At 43.9% G+C, this 16,281-nt stretch overlaps 1 protein-coding gene across 4 annotated transcripts in view; it reads left to right on the forward strand.

Annotated features, from left to right (window-relative positions):
* Window positions 1–16,281, forward strand: part of LOC137421217 (ubiquitin-conjugating enzyme E2 Q1) — a 122,189-nt gene that overhangs the window by 91,751 nt on the left and 14,157 nt on the right. For all 4 annotated transcript variants that reach the window (XR_010983277.2, XR_013622379.1, XM_068107043.2 and 1 more), the window contains one exon: window positions 13,718–13,784. Coding sequence is in view for 2 of the 4 variants with exons in the window: in XM_068107043.2 (XP_067963144.1) it covers window positions 13,718–13,784 (67 nt within the window). In the remaining 2 variants the exon portion in view is untranslated. The remainder of the gene's footprint in view (window positions 1–13,717; window positions 13,785–16,281) is intronic.

A 16,281-nucleotide genomic window follows, 5' to 3' on the forward strand; every position in this document is an offset into this window, starting at 1 on the left:
TTCAGACATATATATGGTGGCGGCCATCTTGGATTTTGACGTGGCGACCCAATTTTCAATAGCGTTCTTCCTTATGCCTAGATACACCCACACACCAGATTAGAAGTTGGTACTTCGTTTATTTTTCAAGATATTCCGCTCACAAGGTTCAGACATACATGGCGGCGGCCATCTTGGATTTTGACGTGGCGACCCAATTTTCAATAGCGGTCTTCCTTATGCGTAGATACACCCACACACCAAATTAGAAGTTAGTAGTTCGTTTATTTTTCAAGATATTCCGCTCACAAGGTTGACATACATGGCGGTGGCCATCTTGGATTTTGACGTGGGTTGCACCCACACACCAAATTAGAATTCGGTCCTTTGCTTATGCACGCACGCACGCACAGACGCACAGACACGCGCACACATGCACGGACGCACATACACACGGACGGAGGGGAAAACCATAGTCCCCATTTCGCTCCGCGGTGCGACGGGGGACAATAACCTTAGCCAATTGACTAGTTTTCAAAGCGAGGCACCATTCTTCCTTGAGGTTTTGATCCTTTTAGCCCAAGACCTCTCCAAATGGCGGATCCACAACCTTGGTCATCGATGCACATCAGTAGATTATCTACGTCAGTTGGCAGTCCTCCCCATTATCCTCATTTTGCCGGAGACATAGAAACCAACTTGGGACCCCAACCTCCTCAACCCATGAAACGCACACATAACCTTAATATCCTCCAGTACAACACCTACAGCCTCATCAGCAAGCCCATACAACTTAAACACCTCATTCTCACAAACAACATTCATACAGCCATCGTACAATAAACCCCACTTACAATCTTAAATCATCGTACAATCCCCACTTAAACACCTCATTCTCACAAACAACATTCATACAGCCATCGTACAATAAACCAATTTTCACAAGAACAACAAAACACCGACCATCCCGATCTGTACAACCATATGCACAGACAGACCGAACACCAAAGGTGAAGGGCCTTTTTTAAAAAAAAAAATTTTTTTTTTTTTGTATTAAGGGTCAAGGCTCGTGTAAGAGCTAACACATTACACACGAGAACAGGCACAGACCCATAAAACATACAATAAACGATGGTATTCATAGAATACTTTCCCTGTGCAGTCAACTTGGTGTGAGGCAACTCTTCTGTTTTTGAACATTTTTTTTTTCCTTTGATCCAATATGGCTGCCAGACCACGTGAGCGATGACATAAATTTATATTCTCTAATATAATTGTTGCATAGATCACGTTCAATAAATTTCAAACTAAGCGTTGCCCCAGTCAAATTATGACGTCATAATTACGACACCAACAACATCATCGTTAACGAAACCTATTCCCCATGCGAAGTTCTTTGCAACGAGCCACGTTTCAATTTTTTCCATGGAGCGGTTTTGGAGATAGAGGTGTAATGTTTTTCAGTTTTTCCAAGATGGTGCCTGTACCACGTGACCTATAATGTCATAATTATCAGTAAAATAATCTACAGGAGGGGGTGCTCCTATGGTGAAAATTTCGTGTCCATCAGACTTACAGTTGCAGAGGAAATTTTTTTTTTTATACTGATCGAATCAAGCGTTGTATTGTTGAATTATGACGTCATAAATAAGGTACCCATGACATCAGTCATAAAAATATGTTATTCCCCATGGTTAGGACTTGACAATGAGCCTTGTTTCAACGTTTTCCATTGAGCGGTTTGGGATATATAGAGGTGTAAATTTTTTCAAAGGTGGCGTCTATACCACGTGACCTATGACGCCATAATTCTGAGAAAAAAATTCTACATGCGGAGGCGCCTCTATGGTAGTGGGAGACAAGAGGGGGAGAGAGGAAAACATACAAGCACAACAACAGTAGAGAACAGGGACATCAGTAGATCTGTGGAAGAGAGAGGGCCGGTGAGGTTTGGGGGTGGGGGGGAGTTGGGGTGGGGGTTACACGGTATAAAACAAATGAACACGACTAGGAATTTCAGGAAAGAAGTTGAAGATTGAAAGAGGCAGATTTGGTGTGTATTGACATTGGTAGAAAAGACCAAGGTTTTGGATGGGGGGAAGATAAGAGATGGTGGTGGAAAGACTGTTTTAAAGACCGCGACGGAGGAGTGGGATTGAATAGAGTGTGGGAGTTTGTTCGAGAGGCGGGAGAAAAGAGGTGTGAAAGAGTGAAGCCTCATCACATGTCACAATTCAATTTGATACACAGATATCGCACAACACACAAAAACAATTCTACCACAAGACTTCTTCTTCTACCCTTGAACTTCAAGCTTTCCCAATTAAAACAGATAACAAAAAAAGAACACACAAACATAAACATTTACAGACCACCAGACACATCCCCCACTGTACCAACCAATACTCACCACAACGACAGAACCTTTGTTCCCTCCCAAACACCATCATTGGTGGGGACTTCGACGCCAAAGACATGGCCAGGTACACCCATCACTAACCAAACTCCAGAGGCCAAACCATGCCACACAACTAAATTTGTTATTTATACTTAACAATCCAGACCAAAACACACCCCACATCAAGCTGGTTACAATAACTCATCACCAGAGATAACATTATGTTCTCCATCACTTTGCACGACAACCACATGGCGAACAGTACAACAACTCCCTTCAGATCACCTACCTATCATCATTACCATAAACACAACTAGAAACCTCAACAGAAAGAAAAACAAAACATTCACCAACTCGAACGACCTCGCGAGAGCGCATACCTCCGCCAGGCTGAGCAGTTTACGTTTTGTATCCACTGATAGGCCGGATCTGTATTCCGACCTGAACCAAAATCTAATCGGCTTGTTTTTGTCACCGAACTCACCGAACTCATTCCCCAAGTTTTGTCATAGCTCATCCATAATTTTTTGCCTCCACCACCAAAGGTGGATGGATGGAGGTTATGTTTTCACCCCTGTCTGTCTGTGTGTCTGTCTTTGTTTGTTCGTTTGTGAACAAGATATCTCAAAAAGTTGTGGACGAATTCGGACGAAATTTGGCAGAGAGGTAGCATGTGTGACAAGGACGAAATGATGAGATTTTGAAGAAGGTTAATTCTGTACTTTTAAATCCCGACACACCAATCCCCACTTCTTTAATACTGTACTTTTAAATCCCGACACACCAATCCCCACTTCTTTAATACTGTACTTTTAAATCCCGACACACCAATCCCCACTTCTTTAATACTGTACTTTAAAATCCCGACACACCAATCCCCACTTATTTAATACTGTACTTTTAAATACCGACACACCAATCCCCACTTCTTTAATACTGTACTTTTAAATACCGACACGCCAATCCTCACTTCTTTAATACTGTACTTTTAAATACCGACACACCAATCCCCATTTATTTACTACTGTAGTTTTAAATACCAACACGCCAATCCTCACTTCTTTAATACTGTACTTTTAAATACCGACACACTAATCCCCACTTCTTTAATACTGTAGTTTTAAATACCAACACGCCAATCCTCACTTCTTTAATACTGTCGTTTAAAATCCCAACACACCAATCCCCACTTATTTAATACTGTACTTTTAAATACCGACACGCCAATCCCCACTTCTTTACGACTGCATTTTTAAATACCGACACGCCAATCCCCATTTCTTTACTACTGTGGTTTTAAATACTGACACGCCAATCCCCACTTCTTTACTACTGTAGTTTTAAATACCGACATGCCAATCCCCACTTCTTTACTACTGTAGTTTTAAATACCGACATGCCAATCCCCACTTCTTTACTACTGTAGTTTTAAATCCCAACACACCAATCCCCACTTCTTTACTACTGTAGTTTTAAATCCCAACACACCAATGCCCACTTCTTTACTACTGTATTTTTAAAAGACCAACATGCCAATCCCCACTTCTTTACTACTGTAGTTTTAAATACCGACATGCCAATCCACACTTCTTTACTACTGTGGTTTTAAATACCGACACGGCAATCCCCACTTCTTTACTACTGTAGTTTCAAATACCGACACGCCAATCCCCACTTCTTTCATACTGTACTTTTAAATACCGACACACCAATCCCCACTTCTTTACTACTGTAGTTTTAAATCCCAACACACCAATCCCCACTTCTTTAATACTGTACTTTAAAATACCAACACGCCAATCCCCACTTCTTTAATACTGTCGTTTGAAATGCCAACACACCAATCCCCACTTCTTTAATACTGTACTTTTAAATCCCGACACACCAATCCCCACTTCTTTAATACTGTACTTTTAAATCCCGACACACCAATCCCCATTTCTTTAATACTGTACTTTTAAATGCCAACACACCAATCCGCACTTCTTTAATACTGTACTTTTAAATCCCGACACACCAATCCCCATTTCTTTACTACTGTACTTTTAAATACCGACACGCCAATCCTCACTTCTTTAATACTGTACTTTTAAATACCGACACACCAATCCCCATTTATTTACTACTGTAGTTTTAAATACCAACACGCCAATCCTCACTTCTTTAATACTGTACTTTTAAATACCGACACACCAATCCCCACTTCTTTAATACTGTACTTTTAAATACCGACACACCAATCCCCACTTCTTTAATACTGTAGTTTTAAATACCAACACGCCAATCCTCACTTCTTTAATACTGTCGTTTAAAATCCCAACACACCAATCCCCACTTATTTAATACTGTACTTTTAAATACCGACACGCCAATCCCCACTTCTTTACGACTGCATTTTTAAATACCGACACGCCAATCCCCATTTCTTTACTACTGTGGTTTTAAATACTGACACGCCAATCCCCACTTCTTTACTACTGTAGTTTTAAATACCGACATGCCAATCCCCACTTCTTTACTACTGTAGTTTTAAATACCGACATGCCAATCCCCACTTCTTTACTACTGTAGTTTTAAATCCCAACACACCAATCCCCACTTCTTTACTACTGTAGTTTTAAATCCCAACACACCAATGCCCACTTCTTTACTACTGTAGTTTTAAAAGACCAACATGCCAATCCCCACTTCTTTACTACTGTAGTTTTAAATACCGACATGCCAATCCACACTTCTTTACTACTGTGGTTTTAAATACCGACACGGCAATCCCCACTTCTTTACTACTGTAGTTTCAAATACCGACACGCCAATCCCCACTTCTTTAATACTGTACTTTTAAATACCGACACACCAATCCCCACTTCTTTACTACTGTAGTTTTAAATCCCAACACACCAATCCCCACTTCTTTAATACTGTACTTTAAAATACCAACACGCCAATCCCCACTTATTTAATACTGTACTTTTAAATACCGACACGCCAATCCCCACTCTACTACATAAGAGAGATGTCTGTCTGTGTGTGTCTGTCTGTGTCGCCGTTTTTCTCAGAGAGGGCTGAACAGTTCTTCGTCAAACTTTCAGAGGTTCATCAGTGAGTGCCTGGGAGTGTTCTGGGCAAAAAAAAGATTTCTTTGGAGTTAAAAAAAAAAAAAATTGCTTGGTAGTGCCTAAGCTTTTTAAAATTAATGACAGTTATATACAAGTACACATTCGCATAAATAAATACAAAACGATCACCAGACATTTGAATACAAATAAATCAAACAATTCCGGAAGCGTACGAAGTTGTTAGTACGGCTTCTTCTTCTTCCTGATCGGCATCACACTTAACTCAGAAACGTGCTGAATGCCACATTCACCCACCAGCATATATATGAACCCCCTTCGTCTCTTGCCTCCCCCCCTCCCATCACCTGCTCCCTCTCCCCCTTCCCCTGTTTTCCCCCCTCCCCCCCTCGCCTCTCCTCTCCCCCCCTCCCCTTCCCTCTCCTCTCCCCCCCTCCCCTCTCCTCTCCCTCCCTCCCCTCTCCTCTTTTTTTGACTCGAATGTCTCAAGAAACTCATTTTGCAATAAATGTTCGTTTCCCATTAATCGTACACATTTCAAAATCCAATCTCACCCCTTCCCTCCAAATCTTCCCCATCACCCATCCCTTTCAAATCTCTCCCCCACACCCCTCCCCTCCGAGACTCTCCCTCACTCCTCCCCTCCTAGACTCCCCTCTCACCCCTCCTCCTCAAAGCGTCCTCCCCGCTTCTTCCCCCTTCCAACTTTCACCTTCTTCTCCCTCAACCTTCTGCCTCACTCTTCCTCCTCCTCAAATAACACCTCACTGCGCCTCACCCAATCACCATCAAACCTTTTGTCCGCCCCATTCTTCCCTTCTCCAAGCTATTCTGTAATCTCTGACACACCTTCAACAGCTCTCCCTACCTCTTCCTCCTCTTCCACATCTTACCCTACCGCTCCCCCCCCCGTTCTGTATCTGATGCTCCCCCTTCCTCTTCCTTAACAGTATGGACCTCAAACATCCGGGGCCTTCGCTCAAACTTAACTGATCTCTCCATACAGGTTGCTTCTGACAAACCAGACGTGATCTGCTTAACAGAAACTTTCCTCCTTCATGATGTCTCTGATTCCTTGGTATCTTTCCCAGGTTACTCCCTCCTCCGGTATGATAGACCTGAGCCTCGTCCTGGAGGTGAGGTTGCTATCTTTATAAAAAAACTCTCTTCTTCACTCGCCCTGCACTGCCCTCTCTCCACCTCACCCCCAGGAATACCTTTGGCTACGGCTTCCCCTTCGCTCCCACCTTTTGTTCATATGTGTGTTGTACCGTCCACCAAACAGTGATGACTCAATCTACATCTCGCTGTCTGATAATATGGACCAACTTCTATCTTCCCATCCCAACTCTCTCTTCCTCATATGTGGTGATTTCAACTGTCACCATGCCAGTTGGCTGGGGGTGGGTTCCTCTCTCACCAGCCATGGCACTTCAGTAAAGGACTTCTGTGACTCACTGGGACTGACACAATCTGTCAATTTCCCAAACCGGATCTCAGTCAACGGAGCATCTTCCCTTCTGGACTTGGTTATGACTAACTTCCCTGAAAATGTCTGCTGCTCTTCTGCTCCAATCGGCTCTTCTGATCATGTGCTTGTAAAAGTGGACATCTCTCTGACCATTCTCAGAGAGCCTCCTCAGCGTCGACGAGTCTGGCATTTCACTCAGGCCAACTGGCACGGTCTTCAAGCAGCCATCAATCATCTGGACTGGTCTCCCATCTCTACTGCCTCTGACATCAACTCATCCTGGGAATTCTTCCAAAGTAAATTGCTCTCTCTCATGCACAGATTTATCCCATCTCGTCTTCAGTTGTCATACCCTTCCTCCCGTCCATGGTACACAGAATCTTGTGGTGAGGCTATTGCCCAGAAACAACTTGCTTTCGTCTCCTGGAAAGCAAATCCAACGGAAGGAAATCTCATTTCCTTTCACAAAGCCCGAAACAAGTGTGTGTCCACCCTCAGGAGAGCCAGGAAACAATATCTCTCCGTTCTCAGGACCGAACTCTCTTATCTGTCTCCCTCTTCCAAATCCTGGTGGCGTCTGGTCAAATCTGTTTCTGGTGTTTGTTCCCCCTCCATCCCCTCCCTCACCTCAAATGGCCACACGGGTGACTCCGCACGTGAAAAAGCTGAATGCCTCAACTCTGTGTTTGCCTCTAAATCTTGTGTCCCAAACCCATCCCTCTCTGTACCCACCGTACCCAGTCGTACCCAGCTGCTCCTGGACTCTGTGTCCTTTCCTCCTGACAAGGTGGAAAAGTTTCCGTCAACCCTCAACTCTGATTCTGCAACTAGACCTGACGGCATCAACCCACGGGTCCGAAAATCATGTTCTTCCGCTCTTTCACTCCCTCTCTCTGTTCTCTTCACCCTCTCTTTTGCTCAAGGTCATCTTCCATCTGCTTGGAAATCTGACAACATCACCGCTTTGCACAAAAAAGGTGCAAAAACAGATCCCAGCAACTACAGACCAATCAGCCTTCTCCCAATTATCAGCAAAGTCATGGAATCCATCATTGCTTCAGATATGAAATCTTTCCTCTTCTCCAATGGCTTGATCTCTGATCATCAATTTGGTTTCAGACCTGGACACTCCACTCTGGACATGCTGCTTCTGCTTTCTCAACAATGGATGGAGGTCCTCAATGACAAACAGGAAATTAGAGCAGTCTCCCTTGACATATCACGTGCCTTCGATACGGTCTGGCACCCCGCTCTGCTCACCAAACTCTCCTCTTTTGGTATCCATGGAAATATCCACGCATGGCTGGCGGACTTCCTCTCTAGTCGTAGTCAACGTGTGGCCCTGAATGGGTTTCTCTCATCTCATCTCCTCTTCCTGTTCAGGCTGGAGTTCCCCAAGGCAGTGTTCTGGGCCCTGTGCTTTTTCTGGTCTTCATCAATGATCTCTCTGACTCTATTGAAAATCCTCTAAATCTTTGCTGACGACTCTACTCTCTGTCGCTCCATTCTTCATCCCTCAGATCGGCAGTCTGCAGCCTCCTCACTCTCTGCAGACCTTGACAAAATCACAGACTGGGCAAACAAGTGGAACATGTCTTTCAATCCTGACAAATCTCACACTCTTACGATGTCTCTCCGAAAAGACCGACTGGACAACCCTCCCATCCACTTTCTGAATAATCCTCTCCAAGAAGTTCTGTCACTCAAGCTTTTGGGTCTCACTATCTGCCATGATCTTTCCTGGGAAAACCACATTTCAAATCTGGCCTCCAAAGCCAGTCGCCGACTGGGCATCCTCTGTCGTGCGAAGTCCTTCCTTGGCACACCTGAGCTCCTCACCACATACAAGGCTCTCATCCGCAGCTCAATGGAGTACTGCTCTCCCCTCTGGGCTGGTGCTCCTGCCTCACACCTAGCTCGCCTTCACGCTGTTGAAACCAAAGCATTCAGAATCATTGGAATCTCCCGCGATGAAGCTAACTCCAAGGGCCTCTCACTCACTCACCGCAGGCAGGTTGGTGGTCTTTCCGTCTTCTACCGACTCCTCTCTGGCCTTGCCCCCCCAGCTCTCTCTGGGCTCTGTCCCGCAAATATTCCTACAGGTCGCACAAGATCTGCCTGCAACCCTCTTATGCTTAAACTGCCAAAATCAAGACTCTCTGCTCACCTTCACTCCTTCATTCCTCTTTTCTCCCGCCTCTGGAACAAACTCCCTCACTCTCTTCAATCCCACTCCTCCCTCCAGGTCTTTAAAACAGCTGTTCACCACCATCTCTTATCTTCCCCCATCCAAAACCTTGATCTTTTCTACCCCTGCTAATTTCAACCCAATTCCACTTTTTTGAAATACCAACTTCTGTCCAGGAAGTCCTTGGTGTCCTTGTATTTTATACTTCTCCCCCCCCCCCCCCCCCCCCCTTCCCATGCCTCCTCCCTCCAGGCCGTCTCCCTTCCACACATCTCCCTGCTCTCGGATGTTGTGTTTGTGTGCTTCCCCTTCTCTCCCCATCTTGTCCTTCCGCTCCCTCTTTTTGGGTATTTTGTTTGTCTGGTTGATTTGTTTGTGAAGTAAATGTTAGCTCTTTCACGAGCCTCGATTCAGTATACAAAAAAACAACAAAACAAAACAAAAAAAAAAACACGAAAGTACGAGTTGGCAGGAGCCAATTTCAACTTCACACGGGATGCTTGTGCATGTTATTTTGATGGACACATTTCAAAGGGTTTGGAATATCAGCATCTGTTTTGCTCTCCAAGTGAAATACAATATCTGACTAGGGCAATAGTGGTAAGATAGTGAATTCAAACATAAGTCTCAGATTGTTCAGAAAAAAACAAAAATTACAACTGTTTCAACTGATTTCTAAAAGTATACTCAGAGGTCAGATTGTAAGTATAGTCACAGACTGGGACAACCTCGGTTTTTATGCCATGGTATCGGCCCTCATTTACTTTGTTTCGACTTGAGAACTATTTCCAAGAAGTTTTACAACATTCGCGTTAATTTTGAGCAGGTTCAAGATGGCGTTGTACTTACGTGCATCATTTATTCAGCACGTTACTTCATCTGGCAGACACCACAGCAGATTGAACAAATCGCTATTCCTACCTTCTTCAACCAAAACTGATGATGTGGTACATGCGTGGGGCTAAATTGAGATTTCCGGGAAGCAGTTCATTTTTTAAAAAGTTTTAAACCTTTTTTTTTTTTTGGTATTCTTTTATTTTTTAAATTAAATTTTAATAGATGACAATGTACCAGAAAAGAGGACCGTGGGCCAAATTTCAGCTCTCTAGGACATATGGAACCTAGAAAATAAACGGCTCAAAGATTTAAAACGGAACAAACAAACAAAGTTCAGTGAAGTTAAATAAATGTGTGTCATACAAAAAGGTGATATTCCTGCAAAATAACTATTTACTGCGGTTGATGCCTAATTCATTATCACGATACATTTTTTTCTGGAAAAAACTGGGGTCATGACAACTATAATATTGATGGACATACTAACGTGCGCAAGTGCACTTTTAAAGATATTGTTTCTTCATTTAGAGGAGGTTTGAGAGATGAATATTATGTATATAGGTAGATTTGGAAACATACCTCCCATCAAATTAGATAGACATCATCACTTTTATTGTATATGAGGCTCGAATAAGAGCTAAAAACTTGAAATCAATGGAAAGGTCCATCAGCAATTACCACGTGGGTATCTCAGCATATTACAAAATGCAATGCCAAAAAGTGATCCTTCAAATACTCTTTGTGGTATTTTTCCTCATGTTTAGGTTCGATTCTGCTGTGTGAAATTGTCTTTATTGTCTCTTTGTCTATTCAATGAAAGTATACCATTGAAGAGCCGGGGCTCTTGCTTGATACGGACAAAATGACGGGCGGGACACAAACTCGTCCGAGAATATATTTATTCTCAAAACCAACTCGGGAACACTGTAAAGCCCGTTTATCGGGCTGCATTATAAAGCACAACCAGAAACCGAAAGCCACGCCTCTCAAGCGAGGCGTGCTTCGGTGGTCACGTGATCAACAGGTGTAGCTGATTATACCCGCACGCGCGGCACGCTTTGGTGGTCATGTGACCAGCCACTCTGGCGCCGTGGTTCCCCGCCGGTGACATCACCGGCTGGAGCAAGGAGATTCTGATGCTGGTCTTGCTTGGGGGACCCATGGGTCGCTACACCATCATCATTTGGCCAAATTCTTCAGTAGATACAAATTTAAATGGGAGTTTATAAATGGCCTACATATTACATCTTAGCTCATTTTGACTCATGTACTCGTAGTGAGTGTTCAACCACTTCAGCAACTACCGAAATCGAAAACAAAAATCGAATCCGAGTTGAATTAATTAAGGTGGTTGAAGCAAAAACGCCGTTTTGAGGTTTGGATTGGCGTTTCGAATTGAGGAATTCCTTTTCATTGTCATAAAACATGATTCCGAAGCCATCCATCGTCCATCCAAACATAATCTGAAAGCTGTTAACCTTAGGCATGCAATGATGTTCATAATATTAACCAAAACCTTCATTTAGATAACTTTAGTCGTTTATATATTTAGGTAACTTTATATCTACTACATAAGAGAGATGTCTGTCTGTCTGTGTTGCCATTTTTCTCAGAGTTGGCTGAACGCATCTTCATTAAACTTTCAGAGGTTCATCAGTGAGTGCCTGGGAGTGTTTTAGGCAAAAAAAAAAAAGTATAAATATATGAAAAAAAAGATCGTTTTTTTGGAGTTAAAAATAATAATAAAACCTCGATAGTGCCGAAGCCTTTTAAAATTAATGATAGTTATATACAAGTACACATTTGCAAAAATAAATACAAAACAATCACCAGACATTTGAATACAAATAAATCAAACAATTCCGGAAGTGTACGAAGTTGGTAGTATGGCTTCTTCTTCTTCCTGATCGGCATCACACTTAACTCAGAAACGTGATGAACGCCACATTCACAAACCAGCATATATATATGAACCGCCTTCCTCTCCTACCTCCCTCTCCTCCCCTCCCCTTCCACTCCACCCCCCCTCCCCTTCTCCCCTCCCCTCCCTTTCCCTCCTCCCGCCCTTCCCCACCTCTCCCCTCCCCTTCCCCCCTTCCCCACCTCTCCCCTCCCCTTCCCCCCACTCCCCCCTCCCCTTCCACCTCCTTCCTCCCTCTCCCCCCCTCCTCTTCCCTTCCCCCCCTACCCCCCGCCCAGCAACGCCCGGGTACTTTTGCTATTATTTAATACTGTGCGTTTAAATACCGACACGCCAATCCCCACTTCTTTAATGCTGTACTTTTAAATACCGACACGCCAATCCCCACTTCTTTATTACTGTGCTTTTAAATACCGACACACCATTCCCCACTTCTTTAATGCTGTACTTTTAAATACCGACACGTCCATCCCCACTTCTTTAATGCTGTACTTTTAAATACTGACACGCCAATCCCCACTTCTTTAATGCTGTACTTTTAAATACTGACACACCAATCCCCATTTCTTTAATGCTGTACTTTTAAATACCGACACGCCAATCCCCACTTCTTTAATGTTGTACTTTTAAATACTGACACGCCAATCCCCACTTCTTTAATGCTGTACTTTTAAATACTGACACGCCAATCCCCACTTCTTTAATGTTGTACTTTTAAATACTGACACGCCAATCCCCACTTCTTTAATGCTGTACTTTTAAATACCGACACGCCAATCCCCACTTCTTTAATGCTGTACTTTTAAATACCGACACACCAATCCCCACTTCTTTAATACTGTACTTTTAAATACCGACACGCAAATCCCCACTTCTTTAATGCTGTACTTTTAAATACCGACACGCCAATCCCCACTTCTTTAATGCTGTACTTTTAAATACTGACATGCCAATCCCCACTTCCTTATTACTGCGCTTTTAATTACCGACACGCCAATCCCCACTTCTTTATTACTGTGATGCTTGTCCCAACACACACACACACACACACACACACACACACACACACACACACACACACACACACACACACACACACGCACGCGTGCACGCGCACACACAAACACACACACATACACATATACACACATGCATACACATACACACGCACGCACATACACACATGCATACACACGCATACACACACGCATATGCACACACAGGCACACACACACACACACGCATACACACACGCACACACACACACACACACACACACACACACACACACACTCACACTCTTTTATTATGCATAGATTGCGATTCCGAAGTTTTTCTCTTCACTGCATGCATGCTGTGTTATTATTGGATTCTGCGCCATGTTGTTTTTTGTCAAAGACAGAAAGGTGTGTGAGAGCCATGATATATGGACCTGACGGACCCGTTGGTTTAAGTTTCCTTCATACATTGGGAGATGGTGTTGTGTTGCTTTCCAAATGCCGTCGCTGTTCTTCGCTCAACTCCCTGTAGGTTATGATGGGATTATCACTTGCCAGAAGAACGTTGATGTAATGTTCACGACTGGTTGCCTTCAGTGTATAATGGTCATCAGGCCCCAACTTTGAACTTTGTCAAATGAAAGTTTTTATTTTGCATTTTTAACAAGGCTTCGAAGTCGCAAAGAAAATGAAATTATTAGACCGTTAATTCTGTTTTTGGGATTAAACTTTGGTTTTACTTTGAGGGGATTTTGGATGTTTTATTTGATGGCGACACGATGCTGATTTTCATTTCTCTATTCTATTTGTATTACGTTTGCTGATTAAATCAACTTGCTTATGTCTTGCAGAGTCAATACAGCTTAGCCAGAGCACAACAGTCCTTCAAATCCCTTGTCCAAATCCACGAAAAGAATGGTATGCCTTGTTCTGCTATGGTCCACCTTTCAGTCTTTATCGTGGGCAGTCACTCTTACCAGGTTCTTGAGGGAATCTACGCCATTGCCAATGCATCCGAGGGAGGTGCTGCCTCGTGGCGTGTTCCTGTCGTGAACCCTAGAGGGTGCCAACCTAAACTGTTGTGTGCTTGTGGTGTCATGTCCTGGACTCATTTCATGTTGTATTTAAACTTGAGTTCGTCCGAGACATTAACAATATGGAGCTCCGTGGTTCGAGCTTCCTTCGTTGTCCACTTATTGTTCAGACAAACCCACAGACGGAATGATCGCAACACTCACGGGCCCAGCCTGTGGCCTAGCCATGAGTAATAGACGTAGTGCATGGGAATTATGAGTGCAGTGGGAAAGCTTCACTCAATTGTGAGGTCACTCATTTTTGAATCTTTATCATCACTTTTATCTTTAATACTTTGTGAATGTTTTATCCTGGTCTTATTCTGGTTTTGGATCTTTGCTTCGTGATGGGAATATTAAGAGACAGGCGGGGTGGGGGGGGGGGGGGGATATAAGGGAAGGAGGAGGGAGAACGAGAGTGGAGGGGTAGGGGGAGGGAGAGAAAAGGAGATGGAGGAGAGTGAGGGGAGGGATGGCGAGGGGGTAAGGGGAGTGTGAGGGAGGCATGGGGGAGGGGGGGAGGAGTGAAGAGTAGGAGGGAATAGGGAGGCTGGGTGAGAGGGATGGGGGAGGGATGGAGAGATAGAGGAGATATGGAGAGATATAAATAGATGGATAGAGATTGATCGATAGATGAATGGAGATATATATGGATAGAGATAGATAGATGGATGGATAGAGATAGATGGATGGATAGAGATAGATGGATGGATAGAGATAGATGGATGGATAGAGATAAATACATGGATGGATGGATGGATAGAGATAGATATATAGCTGGATGGATCGAGATAGATAGCTGGATGGATCGAGATAGATAGCTGGATGGATAGAGATAGATAGATGGATAGAGATAGATAGATGGATGGATAGAGATAGATAGATGGATGGATAGGGATAGAGATGGATGGATAGGGATAGAGATGGATGGATGGATAGAGATTGATGGATGGATAGAGATTGATGGATGGATAGAGATTTAAAAAAAAAAAAAAAAAAAAAAAACACCTTTAGAGGCCATTTTTTCCCCGCAAGCGGGGGTTGGCCTTTTTCGGGGACCGTGGTTGTTGTTGTTTTTCGGTCCCCTTTTTGAAGCGATGTTTTACGGCCGGATGCCCTTCCTGCCGCCAACCCTTTTTGTCGCCTTTTACGACAAACAGGGAATTACCAGTGAACTGGTACTCAATTAGCCGACCTCGGAAGGATGACAGGCTGAGTCAACCCCCCTGGCGTTAATTCAGCGAACGACCGGGATTCGAACCCAGGATCCTAGGATCCTAAGCTGGCACCCTAGCCGCTAGCCCAACACCAGGGCTACATAGAGGATGATGGATGGATAGAGATAGATGGATGGATAGAGATAGATGGATGGATACAGATAGATGGATGGATAGAGATAGACAGATGGATACAGATCGATAGATGGATAGAGATAGATAGACACAACAACAAACAACAACAGGCATTTTAAGGCCATTTTCCCTGCTCGAGCGGGGGTTAGCCTTGCGGTCCCCATGACGATCTTCTCCATGTTGCCCTATTTTTTGCATCTCCCCTTGTTAACCCCCTTACCCGCATTTCTTCTTTGACCATCTTTAGCCGAGTCTTTCTCGGTCTTCCCCGTCCTCTACTTCCTTCTACATTCATTTCCATCACTTCTCAATCGGTCACTTTCATCCTTCTTCAACACATGACCAAACCGTCTCAAACTGTTTCTCTTCACAGCATCCATCACAGGCTCTATTGCCATCATCTTTCGCAATTCATCATTTGTCTTCCTCTCTCTCAATGATACTCCACACATCCACCGAACCATTCGCATTTCCACCTTTTCCAGCCTTCGTTGCTGCTCTACGTTCATTACCCATGTCTCGCTCCCATAAATCATAACACTTCTCACACATGCAGCATACACCTTTCCCTTCAGCTTCAACGACACTCCCCTCCTCATCAGCATGCCACTCAGTTACCGAAACTTCTTCCATGCACATCTCACTCCAGCAACCGTTGCCGAGTCTGATCCACCTTCTCCATTCAGCATGTCTCCGAGGTAGCAAAATGTTTTCACACCTTCCAGATTCACGCCGTCTCCAAGATCCAACTCAACATTTCCTCCATCTGCAGCTCCCTCTGTGCACACCTTACATTTGAATGTAGCTGCCACACTGGTTAATGACCCTCTCAGACCACAACATTTTTGATGAACCCACTCAGCGCACTTTGTACATTGAATGGAGTTCACTCCGACACCCTTCCTGCACACAGCACATGGCCACTTCCCAGTTCTTTCCACCTCACCACATGCTTTATCACTTGCCATCACCTTCGTTTTTCCGATATTC

Source organism: Myxine glutinosa, chromosome 2 (genome assembly GCF_964187855.1).
Source record: "Myxine glutinosa chromosome 2, kmMyxGlut1.1, whole genome shotgun sequence".
Lineage (NCBI taxonomy): Eukaryota > Metazoa > Chordata > Myxini > Myxiniformes > Myxinidae > Myxine > Myxine glutinosa.